Source organism: Mesoplodon bidens (genome assembly GCF_964165515.1).
Source record: "Mesoplodon bidens genome assembly, chromosome: 1".
Taxonomy (NCBI): domain Eukaryota; kingdom Metazoa; phylum Chordata; class Mammalia; order Artiodactyla; family Ziphiidae; genus Mesoplodon; species Mesoplodon bidens.
In genome coordinates this window covers 84,690,146-84,706,072 of record NC_138176.1, presented here as the reverse complement: position 1 = coordinate 84,706,072, position 15,927 = coordinate 84,690,146, and the positions used below count along the sequence as shown (strand labels likewise).

The 15,927-nt window shown below is 37.8% G+C and overlaps 1 protein-coding gene across 2 annotated transcripts in view; it reads left to right on the top strand.

Annotated features, from left to right (window-relative positions):
* The window catches only part of SEC24D (SEC24 homolog D, COPII coat complex component), a 109,569-nt gene that overhangs the window by 34,352 nt on the left and 59,290 nt on the right, over positions 1-15,927 (top strand). For both annotated transcript variants that reach the window (XM_081226235.1, XM_081226234.1), the window contains exon 8: positions 8,132-8,259. In XM_081226235.1, coding sequence (XP_081082361.1) covers positions 8,132-8,259 — 128 coding nt within the window. The remainder of the gene's footprint in view (positions 1-8,131; positions 8,260-15,927) is intronic.

The following is a 15,927-nucleotide window of genomic DNA, read 5'->3' as shown; positions in this document are numbered from 1 at the left end:
AGGATGACATGAGCAGAGCAGTAGGGGATTGAATACTTGAGTCAGCAGAACTGGTTCTAGTCCCAATGACATTTTTTTCAGCAGGTCCTTTAACATTTGGGGTTCTGGGTTCCTACTTTTAAACTGGGATGAGGAGAGGCTGAGCTCTGTCTCTACTGACTCTGTCCCATGTCTGCTATCAGTTTATATATCTGTCAAGCCTCGTGCAGGTTTGATCTTTCTGGGAATATATTATTCTGTTGTTTATGGCAAGTTAAAATATAGCCTGATGAGATGTGGCCGTCTCAGATTCTGAATAAACCCTTTTAATGGGTCATATACTCAATCCTGGAAATACAACATTGGTATACAGACAATCGTGTTGTCTCATCTCAAAGTTGTCAAGCCACCAGTTTCCCGATGGGGCTCCCCTCTCTTCAGTCCATCCTCTGTGCTGCCTTCGGCACTGTCCTCATAGGGCAGGCAGCACGGTGAGGCAGAAAGAGCTCCGATTGGGAGCCTCACACGCCTGCACGCAAATCCAGGGTCTCTTCCTTAGTGTCCTGAGCTCTGCTTATCCCACCTCTCTGAACCTTAGTGTCGCCCTCTGTAAGATGTTAGGACTAAGACCTGCCCTGCAGGGGCAATGTACGGGTTAGAGATGACTCATGTATGCATGTGTGCACACGTATGTATGTTTATATGTATATAGGGGCTTGACGTGTAGAAGGGTTGATGTAAATCACAGGTGATGTTACTGTTATAGGTATTAATATTAAAACACACTTCAGATTACTTCATTTGCTATTCTAAAAATAATTTGTTCCTGACTACTTACAGAATCCATCCAAACTTGTCAAATGAATTCACATTTGTTAAGCACTTAGGACCTGGTATATAATAGGTTGGGCTCTATGAAACTACTGATTTTTTTTCTATTATTGTTGACCTACAAAAATGGCAATTTCATTTCAACCTAATAGTAAGTGTTACATTCATGTTTTTAATATTTATTTATTTATTTAATATTTTAGTTTGAGGCACTTTACAGACCTAAAGAATATTCCTTACCAGCCTCATCTCTCATCTGTTTCTTCCTCTGCATCCGCCTCAGCCATACCAAACTCATCCCCTTCCCCTCCTGTCTCTGATTCTCACTTTGTACTATTTTCTCTGCAACAGACTGGGGACTGTTTTTTGTTCACTGTTGTACCCCTAGAAATTCACCTGGTATCTAGAATATAATGGTTGCCCAACAACTGTATTTGGTATATATAAGTGTATTTGGTTGTCTCATCTCAAAGTTGTCAAGCCACCAGTTTCCCGATGGGGCTCCCAAATAACTGTATTTGGTATATATGTCTCACCTTTCTAGTTGGGAAATTCTTAGTTCTTCTAAACTCAATTTAATTTTTTCTTCGAAATCTCCTACAGTTTCTTCCCCCACAGTGCTTTGTATTCACTTCTTTCATAGCTCTTATTCCATTAAATTTTACTGTGCTTTGGGTCTGTCTTTCTCACGAGACTATGAGCTACTTAGGAGCAGGATCGTACTTGTTCATTCATTCATTCACTTATTCAGCAAATATTTATTCAGCACCTGTTACCAATGTAGTTAATATTTATTAAGTGCTTGCTATGCATTAAGATGGTCTTCTAAACATTTTATGTGGGTTAATTCACTTAATCCCCCCTATAACTTAATGAGATAAGCATAAATATCATTCTCATTTTACAGAATGTGAAACGGAGGCGCAGAATGCTTAGGTAGCTTATGCAAGATACACAGCTAATGGGAAGCAAAAAAAAAGGGGCTGTAAAGCCCCTTCCTCTAGCCTGGGTTATTTGCTAATACTTATTAGTAGGCTTTTTTTTAATTGAAGTATAGTTGATTTACAATATCATGTTAGTTTCAACTGTACAGCAGAATGATTCAGTTTTATATAGATTCTTTTTCAGATTCTTTTCCTTTATAGGTTATTACAAAATATTGAGTGGAGTTCCCTGTGCTATGCAGTAGGTCCTTGCTGATTATCTATTTTATACATAGTAGTGTATATATGTTAGTCCCAACCTCCTAATTTATCCCTCCCCCACCCTCCTTTCCCCTTTGGTAACCATAAGCTTCTTTTCTATGTCTGTGTAAGTCTCTTTCTGTTTTGGAAATAAGTTCATTTCTGTCTTTTTTTTTTTTTTTTAGATTCCACATGTAAGTGATATCATATATCACATGATATTTGTCTTTGTCTGGTTTACTTCACTTAGTATGATAATCTCTAGGTCCATCCATGTTGCTGCAAATGGCATTATTTCATTCTTTTTTATGGCTGAGTAATATTCCATTGTATAAATACAGCACATCTTTACCCATTCATCTGTCGATGGACATTTAGGTTGCTTCCATGTCTTGGCTATTGTAAATAGTGCTGCAGTGAACACTGGGGTGCACGTATCTTTTCAAATTATGGTTTTCTCCGGATATATCCCCAGGAGTGGAATTGCAGGATCATATGGTAGCTCTATTTTTAGTTTTTTGAGGAACCTGCATACTGTTCTCCATAGTGGCTGCACCAATTTACATTCCCACCAACAGTGTAGGAGGGTTTCCCTTCTCTCCACACCCTCTCCAGCATTTATTATTTGTAGACTTTTTGATGATGGCCATTCTGACTGATGTGAGATGATACCTCATTGTAGTTTTGATTTGCATTTCTCTAATAACTAGGGATGTTAAGCATCTTTTCATGTACCGTTTGGCTATCTGTAGGTCTTTGGAGAAATCTCCATTGAGATCTTCTGCCCATTTTTTGATTGGGTTGTTTGTTTGCTTGTTTTTGATATTGAACTGCATGAGCTGTTTGTATATTTTGGAGATTAATCCCTTGTTGGTCACATCATTTGCAAATATATTTTCTCCCATTCTATAGATTGTCTTTTCATCTTGTTGATGGTTTCCTTTGCTGTGCAAAAGCTTTTAAGTTCAATTGGCTCCCATTTGTTTATTTTTGTTTTTATTTCCATTACTCTAGGAGACGGATTGAAAAAGATATTGCTGCAATTTATGTCAAAGAGGGTTCTGCCTATGTTTTCCTCTAGGAGATTTATAGTATTCGGTCTTACATTTAGGTCTTTAACCCATTTTGAGTTTATTTTTGTGTATGGTGTTAGAGAATGTTCTAATTTCATTCTTTTACATGTAGCTGTCCAGGTTTCCCAGCACCGCTTATTGAAGAGACTGTTTTTTCTCCAGTGTATATTCTTGCCTCCTTTGTCGTAGATTAATTGACCATAGGTGCGTGGGTTTATTTCTGGGCATTAGTAGACTTTTTAGGATGTAGCCCAAGGATCTCAGACACACACAGAAATTCACAGATATAAATAAAGTATAGAAACAGAAGGAACCTTGGACTTTGTTTAGTGTGCTCTCTCACTTTACAGACGTGAGGGCACTAAGGCCCAGAGAGGTTAAGTGATTTGCCCAGGGCCACACAGCTGATTAGTGGCAAAGCCAGTGAAGAGAAACACCTACTTCAAGAATATTACTCCTTTGCCTTTGGCTGCAGGATCTAATTTAAGACTCAACTTGTCCTTTGCTTCTGTGCTTCTGCCCATCCTACAAGACCCTGTTCAAGCACTGCATCCTTTGTGTAGTCACCTCTGATCCACGTGGCAGACTCATTGCCTCCCTTGGGCCACTTCATAATCGATTTGCTCTTCTGTGATACTTACCAGCCATGTCGTAATTATCTGTTTTATTATTATTCTCTTCTACCAGACCTTGAAGCCAGAAGCTTCATTCTGTCCTATCTCTAAGCTTCTAGCATGGGGATTGGCTTCATAAATATTTGTTGAATGAATAACTTATTGAATGTTTTTAGTCAGATTATCCCATAAGTTTCTTTATTAAGCATATTAGGAATTTTGGCTCTTAATTACCAAGGTTGCTAAATTATCTACTGTAACCTTACCTTTCATGCCCCACTTCTGTATACTGGCTTAAAAAACAAATTCTTCATTGCTTTTTAAAAATTTTATTCTTTGTGTGCATTATCTTGTTGTAACAAGTTTGTTTAGTCACCTTCACGAGCTCATTCATATGCATATTTCACTGTAAAAGATAAGTGTTTTAAAGATAACAAATACTCAATTTCAATATATTATTGGAAATGTTGAGTAGTGAAAATTGAGTACAATGAAAAAATATACTTTAAAACATTCAAAAATTCTTATTTCCCACTATGTGTAATTTTGTGTGATGATGATAATGAGGAAGATTTTATCTAAGTTATATGAAATATGCAATAATAGGGGTTCAAGCATATTTACATTTACTACCTAATATTGGGTTGGCCAAAAAGTTCCTTCGGGTTTTTCTGTAACATCTTTTAGAAAAACCCGAACGAACTTTTTGGCCAACCTTCTATTCCGGTTGCCAAAACTCTTGTTTTACTCTGTGTTAGTATTCACCTGGATTCTTACAGCAGTGGACCCATCTACCTGTCTCTGATCTTTTTTCCTGCTCCCAGAAACTATCCAGTACATTCTGAATAGATTAATTTTCTTCAGGTATTTATTTGATCATATTGCTAAACAATGTCCCCTCATTGCCCCTGGGCAAACAAGATTGGTCTTAACTCCTCATCCAGGATTCAAGACCTGGACCCAGCTTATCTGGGATGTTGTAGAGAATTGTGATAGGTTCTAATACCACTTTTGCCATTTACTAACCCTTTGATTAAGGTAAGTCCCTTAACCTCGCAGTGTCTCAGTTTTCTCCTCTGTAAAATCGGGTCACAGAGTATCAATCTCATAGGCGACTGTGAGGTGAAAGTGAATTTACACATAACAGCCTTAGAATAATGCCTAACCCATTGGCAATTATCGTTATTATTATTATCCTTTTTGTTAGTACCACGTTTCTCCCTTTCCTCTGCAGCAGAGCCCCCGAACTGGATTCAGCCTACAGTCATGTTAATTAATCATACAGAATAATTTGTTTCTATTTGAATTAGTTGCCATTATATAAAAATCAGAATATTTTATGTAAATATCCATATTTCTAGCTGGTCCCCCCAAAATGTAAAATGTGGCAGTAATAGATTGAAGATGAAAAGAAACTCAGCTTTCTTAGGTCCAGCCTTCCCCTCATTCTGGACCCACCTGTGCAGTGAAACATGGCCAGAGAAAGGCTCACAACCACACTGCAGCGTCTGTTTAAACTCAGAACCATGAACTTCCCAGCACATTGTCCTTCCCAGGTCCTTTCACTTTTCCACTCTCCTTAGTAACTGTTTCACAATCCCTTCTGAAACCGGTAACCTCCCATCCTTTCTTTCAGCTGCTCTTACTTCCTCCTTTCTGAGAAAAGGGCACAATCAGAAGAGAATTCTCACCATCACATCAACCCCCTGTTGTAATGTGTCCTCAGGCTCTGCCTTCCTGATTTGGCCATAAATGTGCTCTAGTTGTAAACCATCCTCTCCTGCTGTGCACTACTGAAGTGTATTGCTACCATAAGTTTCCCTTCTTTATTCTTATGTCATCAATATTTCCCCTTTTACACAAGTATTCCCATCTTTTAAAAAACCTCCTATCTTAAAAAAATTAAAATGTTCTCTTGATCCACTTCTTTTACCAGCTACCCCTCTTTTCTTTGCTCCCCTCCACAATAAAACTTGAAAGGACTATTGCCAATTCCTCGCCTGCCTTTCTCTCCTAAACTCACTCTAGGCAGCCCGACTACCGCACCCCCACTCCTCACTCCCCCATTCCACCAAAATTCTCTCTTCCGGGTCTCCACCACCCTCCACGTTGATAAATCCAGCGGTCATGTTGATCTGGGGGCACCACCTGGCACAGATGCTCCTGCCTTTTCCTTGATGTACTTTCTTCTCTTCACCTCCAAGACACCCAGACTCCCTTGTTTTTTCCCTTCTCAGTCTTTAGCTGATTTCTCCTTTTCCTCTGGCTTCTTGATGTTAAGAGGACCAAGGGCTCAGTCCTCGGTCGTCTTCTCTTCTCTGGCCACCGTGATTCCCTGGGTTGGTTTTAATCTAGTTTTGTGGTTTCAAATACCATCTATATGCTAAGAACTCCCAAATGTGTATCTCCAGCTCAGCTTTCAGCCCAACACCAAGACTCATGTATCTAATTGTTTACTCAGCATCACTGTTTGATTGCTTAATAGATTTCCCAAATGGACATGTCCAAACCCAGATTCCTGATCTCCACCCACACATCTGTTTAAAAAAAATAAAACAAAAAACCCGTTCCCTTCCTGCAGCCTTTCTCTTTTCTGTTGGTGGCAACTTCATGCTTCTGATTCCTCAGGCCAAAAATTTTGGAGTCATCCCTAAACCTGTCCTTCTGTCATACCCGCCATCTTCACACCTCATACATCATGCCCATCAACAAGTAAGCCACTGTACCTTCAAAATATGTCCAGAATCTGCTGCTATCAGGCTGGTTCCTGCCGCCACCCTGTTTCTCACCTTGTTACTGCACAGCCTCCAAACTGGTCTTCCTGGTTCTCCTCCCTATTACAGTCCATCCTGAAAACCACAGGTAGAGTCAACCTAAGTCCGATCACAACACTTTTCTGCTCAAAGCTTGGCAGTGTCTCCGCATTTCATTCGGAGTACAAGCCAGAGGATTTAAAAATGGTATCAAGCATCTAGCTAATCAGGCTTATGTGACTTCTCTGAACTCCTCAGCAGCTGCTGTGCCCCCCTTACCCCACTGTCAGGCTCCTGACATTCCTCTACCAGGCCAGGCACGCCCTTGCCCCAGATACCTGCCAGATAAATCCCTTACCACCTTGGAGTCTTTGCTCAAATGTTGCCTTGTGATGAAGACCAACTCTGTAACTATTTAAAATTGCAGTCTGCCTTCCACTATGGCACCCCTTAACCAGAAATGCTTTTTTCATAGCATTTATCATCTTCTAAGGTTCTATATAATTTACTCATTTATTGAGTTTAATACTTATTGTCTATGTCCTCTGCAAGAACATAAGCTCTGCAAGGAAGCACCTAGTCTAAAGCTTAGTAGACACTCAGTAAATAACTGTAAATAAATAACTAAATATTTTGCCAAAATATATTATAATTTAACTCAAAATTTATTTTAGATAAGTTATTCTGGTGATTTAAAAATATTCTCCATGTCATGGATAGAGTTTTAATTCTCATGCATGCCTTGAAAAAAATATTTGGTCAGGAAACCTAATGTGTTTTTTAAATAGATTAGGGTGTTTAAAAAAATAATATTTCTATTATTTAGAATTTTCATTTCTAAATTGAATTTCAAGTTTAGAAAAAAAAAACTCATAGTCAAATGGAATCATATTTGACAAAGTATAACTTGCTGATGTGAAATGGCATACAAATACTTACCTTTCCCATAGCAGATGTATTGATAGAAGAGGATGAAGAAGAAATTTTATTCTTATGTTTTGTACCTTTGCTTTATTTCTCCCATTGAATCTAAACACCTCTCAAGTCTCTGAGCGGCTATATTAATACCCGGCTTCTGGAAAATAATAATAAGTTTACAATCTCTTTTATATTTTTGCAGTAGAATGCAGAGTGTTTTATTTTACAAGAAACTACAGTGTGCTTAGACTGTGGATTGTAAAGTTAGACAATACTACCTTTTTTGTAGAAATCATGAAGTTTTACAAAGAAGACAATGCATTGTCTAGAAGTAACTTTATTTTTTTTAATAAATTTTATTTATTTATTTATTTATTTATGGCTGCTTTGGGTCTTCATTGCTGCACATGGGCTTTCTCTAGTTGTGGCGAGCGGGGGCTACTCTTCATTGCGCTGTGCATTTCTCATTGTGGTGGCTTCTCTTGTCATGGAGCAGAGGCTCTAGGCACGTGGGCTTCAGTAGTTGTGGCACATGGGCTCAGTAGTTGTGGCTCACAGGCTATAGAGCGCAGGCTCAGTAGTTGTGGCACACAGGTGTAGTCGCTCCGCGGCATGTGGGATCTTCCCAAACCAGGGCTCGGACCTGTGTCCCCTGCATTGGCATTCTTAACCACTGCGCCACCAGGGAAGTCCTAGAGGAACCTTTATAAATATTTAAATATTATAAGGCAGATTTTTTTTCTAAGCAGATTTTAAGTATGCATCCTTGAATATTTCAGGCAATGCGAGTCCTCGATTCATCCGTTGCACAACATACTGTTTCCCATGCACGTCAGATATGGCCAAGCAAGCTCAGATTCCATTAGCTGCCATCATCAAACCCTTTGCCACGATTCCCTCAAACGAGGTAAGTGATAAAAAAAAAAATTCAGTAATTTATCAATTCCAGAATTCTTCTTTCATCATTATTTCCCTATGCATTATTCTGTATTGTAAACAGAAAACTGGAGTATATATAATGTGAAAAACATGTAGTCATTCAATTCAATAAGAAAACAAAAATCTGACAAACCATGTTTTTGGCATCCTGTATTCCAAACACTGATGGGCTAGGTCACTTTTTGGCTTAGTGTAACAATGCACATATATGGGAAATATGGACTATCACACAGTGACAAATAAGCAAACCTTATGCGAGGCCCTTGTGCCCTAGTTCAGGGCCCCAATATCTAGGTGCTCAGGTAAAGGAAGATAATAGAGCCTAAGGTCCTTGGTGTTACTACTACATCTGCTTTAATGATCACTGGACCAAGATGCTCATAAACTCCTATTTAAAGTCAGCATGATTAGAAAGCATGAGGTAGATAAATCTGTATCTTCCAACTGGGGAAGATGTACCCAGTTTATAGTTAATGGGGAAAAAAGACAAGAAGTGGTGTACATTTAAGATTTCTGATATTAGGATGCCGTTAGTGGATATTATGATCAGGACATCTACTCTATGCAGCTGCCATTCCTCCTTTTGATACCCCTGAGTGGTGGATACCCACATGTACACGGAGACAGACACAAGGTACTATAGCAGAGCTGGTCAGATGGGAGGTGAAGAAAAGCCTTACTTCTTGCTGGAATTTCCTTACAGTGGTCCAGTAAGCTAGGCTGAACTGAATTCTTGATTCCTTTCGCTCACTAAAAGGCCGAAGCCTCAGATTCTCTTCCCAATTTAAACCTCAGCTTGGCTTTAGTGATCCTTTGAGGTCGGTGATCTAACACACACCTAGAAGCACCTGAGCAAGAGGTAGAGCATCTCTAAGAGAGAATAGATTTGTACCCTTTCTTGGGCCAGTCACGCCAGCCGGGATGGGGGGTAAAGTGGCCTGGGATGGGGAGGGGGCTTGCTTTGTGTCCCCTCAGGGAGGGAAGAAAGAGTAGAGAGACAGTGTCCACATGGCAGTGGCGTTCATCCCCTTTGAGATGTCCACTTACTCGTTTTATGAGTGTATCAGAATGCTGCTGTCTCTTCTCTTTGAGAGTATAGTGAACTGGGTTAGAGCTGGGCATAGAAGACAGACTGGGCTATTCCTAAAATCCAGTCTTACATGCAGTGTGGTCTCATAGTTGTAAATCAAGAAGTACATTCAGTATTTACTTATTTTAGGCATGGTGTCTTCTATGATGGTCCCAGAAATTTAATGTAATGCTCATAAGCTTCTCTTTAAAATCTCTATACTTAATAAAGTGGACCAATATATAATGACAAAGAGATCCATGCTAAATAAGATATATGTGTTTTGAATACTAACTAGCTATTTTAACCAGATATTTTTCAACATTTTATTATGAAAATGTTTGAACATACAGAAAATTTAAAAGAATTTTACAGTGAACACCTATATACCTGCCACCTAGATTCTACCATTAACATTTAACTACACTTGTTTTATCACACACTGACCCATCTGTCCATCAATCCATCTTTTTTATGCATTTCAAAATGAATTGCAGTTATAAGTATACTTCCCCCTAAATACTGCAGCATGCATATCATTAGCCAGGGTTTTATATTCGGTTATATATTATTTTTCCTTTTGCGACAAAATTCATTTACAGTAAAATGCACATATCTTAAACATTTTACTGAATTTTGACAAATGTGTACACCTGTGTAATCCAAACCCCTGTCAAGGTATGGCACATTACTGTCACCCTAGAAAGTTATCTCATGCCCCTTCCTCAGTCAGCCTCCCAGCCCTTCTCATAACCTCCCTTCTCTGACAACCATTGTTCTGATTTTTTTTTCCCACCATAGATTTGTTTTGCCTGTTCTAGGTCTTCATATAAATAGACTTACAGAGTACACATTCTTTTGTGTTAAGTTTCTCTCACCCAGCATCATGTTTTAAGGAGCCATCACGTTGTTGCCAGTTTCAGTGGTTTGTTCCTTTTTTACTGCTGAACAGTATTTCATTGTGTGGATATACCAGTTTGCTTATCTACTCTTTTACTGATGAACAGCCGGGCTATTTCTGCTTTTTGGCTTTTGTGAATAAAGCAGCTTCTATAAATATTCTAGTACAAGTCTTTCTGTGGATATGTATTCATTTCTCCTGGATTAATACCTGTGAGTAGATTGCTGACTAATGGGGTACATGTTTATTTAGTTTTATAAGAAACTGCCAGATCATTTTCCAAAGTGGTTATTTGATTTTACAGTCCTGTCAACATGGTATCTGAGTTCCAGTTGCTCTACATTCTCTCCAACCTTTGGTATTGTCTTTTTAATTTTGGCAGTTCTGATGGCTGTGGAGTAGTATCCATGAGAGATTTTTTTTTAATCTTGATCCTTTGAACAAAATTAAAAGTACTAGTGAATAGTATCACACCCACGTACATACCACCATCATTAACAAATATTAATATTTTGTCATATTTGCTTAAGATCATTTTCTGAGAATTAAAACTTCATAGCTACATAGGATGTCTCCTCTAATCAGGCTATTCTTCTCTTCCCTCCCACTCCAGACACAAACACTAATGAATTTGATGTGTAATCCTTCCTACATGTGGATTTTATATATTGACTTCATATGCATGTATCCATAACAATATGTAGTGTTTTTTGCTTTTTAATGAATCGGTTACTTTTCAATAAGCAAAATATAAACATTCAAAAGATGAAAAGGGTATACAATGAAAAAGGTCCATTCCTACCCCTCTGTTCCACTCCCCACCCTTACAGACAATTTTTACCCATTCTTTGTGATTCCTTCTAGAAATAAATATGCATATACCAGCATATCAATATCCATCCTTAAAAAAATAAATATATAAATGATAGTATATAGCACACACACTGTTCGGCCCTGTTCTTTTATCAGTTAATGTGTCTGGCACTTCATTCATGTTGCTACCTACAGAGCGGCCTCATCCTTTGCAACAGCTGTGTAGTATGATATATTAGTAAGACAAACACTGTTGTAACTGTAGGTGTCAATTTTAAGTTACCTACAGATTTCAGAAGTGTGAAAACTTAAGAACATGAATCCTAAAATTGAAGGAAATATGTTAACATAAATGTGCATGGGATTGCAGCAGACGTGCATGCTGTCTCACTCATTCCCATACTGTCTGAATCTTTCTACAGTGATCTTCTGTTATTTTCATAATCAGGAGAAGATGACAGTTCTACCCTGAAAGAAATCTAGGCAACAACTTTATTGTGTATCAATATGGGATGGATGCTCCCCAGCAGGGTTAGCTTGAGTGCATCTTGTTCATGGCAATGAGTTTGCAGTTTTCAGCTACATGCTAGCAAAAACCTCTCCTCCCTGCCCCCTCCCCACGAGACAGCTGACCTGGGTCATGCATGCAAGGAACAGAACAAAATTCAACATTCTCCAGACCCCAAACCAGAATGTGTAACCACCCTCTTGTTATCACCATTTCATATTAACAATGAAATTATTCAGTAACGTTTCCTGAAGATGAAACCTTGTATTTAGTTTTTTGGTTGAAAAAAGGTTTCAAACATTAGTCCAAACCTCCCCCTAACTGTATATACACATTCCATATACACACTGAATGTGTGTGCTTTCTATTTTCTGAAGTTGTTTGATCTAGCCAAATAGTACCTTCTCACCAGCATAAGGTTTTCCCTTAGTGAAACTTATGCTGTATTTTAGTTTCTGTGCCTTCCAAAGTAATAAGCAGATGAGTTTAGAGTGGTGGCTTATTTTCGGAATCTGACTTAGGGTGAAACTGCTTAAGCAAATAACACACTCTAGTCTTTTCATGTTGCTGTAGACCCTGTGTGCTGACCAGGTAAACGTATTTTCTCTATTCCGGCTCTCTCTGTAGAAGCCTTTCCTTTTTTCTTAGACCTTCAAGAACAGGATTACTCAAAGGTATATTTATGTATTATACATATGAATATTTATATATAATTAATTTTTATATATTATATATGTAATTGAGGTAAAATCAGTGAACAAAATTGTAAGCTATTTAATGGATATACTGTATTTGAGAAGGATTACTATTTCTTATATAGCAGTGTGTCCTGGGTTGAATGAAGACATTCTCTATTTTAAAGAATACTTTACTTTTATTTGTTGAAATAGACTTAAAGGTGAAAAAAAAGAAATGTAAAAGTGATGCTAAAACGCCAGGAAGAAGTTCCTAAAGGTTGTGCCCTCAAGAAAGTTGTCTCCCTCTTTGGGCGTTTAACTGGACCTGAACGTGGAGAGCCACTAGCATTAGGGAACCATCACTGCTGCACTCTGCCACTGCCTGGATGAAAGTCTAGGTCACCAAGGATCTGGGCCTTCTTGGCAGCTTCCCCATGTGGTTTCCATGACACCTTTCTGGTGTATTTTTTCCTGCTTCACAAGCAGGGAACATTTTAGTTCCCTTTGTTGTCTTCCTGACATCTAATATTGGGGTTCATTAAGGCTTGGGCTTGGGGTCTCCTCTTTTCTCTCGCATACTCCCTGTCCCCCCAAGGACTAAGTATCATCTGTAACAGCTACTAGAGTAGCTAGAGAGAATAATAGTAGTCAAAACTTATAGAGTATTTATTGAGCACAATTATAAATGTATGTTTATTTATTTCATCCTCACATAAACCTATTTATTGTTCCATTTTAGATATAAGGAAACAGGCACAGAGTTAGATAACTCATTAAGGCCAACGGCTGCTAAGTAACAGAGCTAGGATTCCAAGCCAGGCAGTCAGAACCTGAGTCCCTAACTCTAAATCACTATGCTGTTGCTCCCTTATTCATTCATCCCTGTATCTGTAACCCCGCATTCACATATCCAAATGCCTTTCTGAAATCTCTCCTTGGGTAACTCATAGACCCCTCAAACTTAACATGCTCAAAAGTGAATTTCTGATCTCTACACCCTAAGCCTGTTCATACTTCCACATATCCATAAATGGCATTATCATTTATTTAATTGTTCAAGCCCGAAGCTAAACAATTAGAGCTAATAATAGAAAATAAGGGGCATGCTGATTTTTGATATTTATAACCTATAATAAAGGAAATAAGTTTTAAAGTATGTTTCTTGAAGGTAAATGAATTACATGAATACTGGTATTCTCCCTGTGAGTAGCATTTTAATTTATTTTCCTCTAGAATAAATGGCTTGCTTATTTTTAGGTATAGTAAAACTTTCCTATAAGGAAAATCCAGATAAGGATTTTATTCCTTATCTGACTAATATTACCATCATTACTGCAATTAAAAAAAGATATCCTTCAAGATATCCTGATATGGCATTGATCAAAAGGATTTATTTAGTGCAGTTTTGTGGTTTTTTTTTTTTTTAAGTCAGTTCTGTTGTTTGACAGAACCTTTAAAGCATGTCATGGTGTTAGCAACGGACTATAAAAATAAACCTAACCCAGGCAGTTACCATCTGAGAATGTTCCCTGTGAGAGTTTGCTTTGGAGATGTATGCTATTTCCAAGGGCATATCTGTGTCATCTTTGTTTAATATTTCATATTCCTTACCATAAATTTTAACTTTTTTTGGTATGTGTTTTATGTGGAACCCATTGCCATATTTAATATAATTAACTATGAGGTATTTATTCAGCAAAAGTAATCAGTTATCTTGTAAGCTCTTTTGCTTAGTAACCTGTGATTTTATTTTTGATGCCGTATTTTAAGACTGAGGTAGAAATGGTATAGATTTCCAGCACAAAGGATTGAAGATTATACTTAATTTTGCATTTTTTAAAAAATAGGAAATCTGTACATTTTGGGCAAGTGCATACATCATCTAATTATACATGAAATTAAATAATTTCACCTATAAACCAGATGGCAGAAGCTTTTACTCCATCTGTGAATAGATTCAGGAATATCTGTGTATTTTTTTTAGATTATAAACGGATAAAACTGTCAAAGTAATTTCCTTTCGTATTGAATTAGTTTAATCAGATAAATTTTTATCCAAGACTTTAAACTTCACTTGATTTATAATCCCCTACTTACTTTATAGGAACTGAGCTGGACTTTAGGAACATGGGGAAAAACAAGACCAGTTATTCTTGTCTAGAACGTGTAGAAAATCTGCTGGGACAGAGCTAATTTTTGTACAGTGTGAAAAAGGCTGTAATGGAAATAATCTCATTCTTGAGTTTAGGTTCAGGGAAATTTTACGTTAGTTATGACTTAATGAGTAAAGAAGTTTGTACTGTTATTAAATACTGTTTAAATTATTTTTCTTCATGATTATTCATATTCTGATAGATTCGGTAGGTATGAAGAAGATTTCATTGGAAAGAAAAAGGGATGGATGTCAGTGAACTGACAAATGAGGTTAACAAAAAGGGAAAAGACTGTAAGAGAATAAACACCAACACATTACGTCCACATCCATCACCTACAGAAAGTGTTGCTTGGTCATGCACTTGACTTAGCCAATCTTGCTGGCATGAGTTGGCAGAGTTTAGGCAGAGTTTCCACTGCCATTTAATGCATCAAAGGAAAAAAATTCTGCCTCACTGTAGTATTTTGTTTGTGTATCAACAACTTTTTTTAAAGAAAGATAGCTTGTGAAATGGATGTTATCTGAGTTTTATAGATACAGAAGTTCTACAGGTTCTGGGGCAATGAAAGTCACACAGCTAATAAGTAATGCTGCTGGAACTCGAGTTTCCGAATTCCAGGTTCTTTCAGCAACATCTGTCTTGTTGAGGTTTTATTTGGTTAAACACATAAAATAGCATTCCTTTTTCTTGCTGGCAGTTGTTTTAGCAATGAGCCTCCTCTTTCTGCAAGCTCGTGAGCTATCTTGACATGTCCATCTTAGACCTCTTTTCTTGAAGTCTTTTGACTTCAAGCTTCTGCTTAGTACTCCTTGAAGGCAAAGACCATCCAGAATCTGGCAGTGGGCTGGGCATACAGTAGAGGTCCTAGGTGAGTAACTGCACTCTTCTGAGGGTTGGGTAGACATGACATTTAAAAGACAAAGACAAATCAAACTACAGAACAGTGGTTGATTTCTAGGTATTTTAGGCTTCTGACAAACCCTGTGGATAAAGAAAAAAATCATTTGAGAGATCATAGATATATTCTATCACATTAATGAGAGAGGTTATATTTCATTATAGAGCAGAACAGCTAAACAAGTAGGAAGAATTGTTGATCATATAAAGATATTTCAGAAACCAATAAAAATTGACTACTTTCTCCAAAGCACCATAGATGGTAACCAATAGGTGGAACACCTATTGGGTCAGGAGCCAGGAAATGACTGTAGGTCTCCGCTGTGCCTTGTATTGTGACCTTGGGCTGCCATTCCCAAGAGGGAGAAGCCTGGCTCCGATGTTCTATAAATCTAGAAGGCTGCTAGTGTCTACTTTACTTTTCCACTCTTTATTGGACTTTCAGCATGGATTACGATGTATTTGTCACACATCCTATGTGTTATTAGAAATATATGTGAATATGTTGTGCAACCCAACCCAAAGGGGTTTCATTTATATTATGCTTTTAGTATAAGAAATCTGTAGTATATTATTCACTTTAAAAAGCACATGAAGATTGTGAGACTATGCATT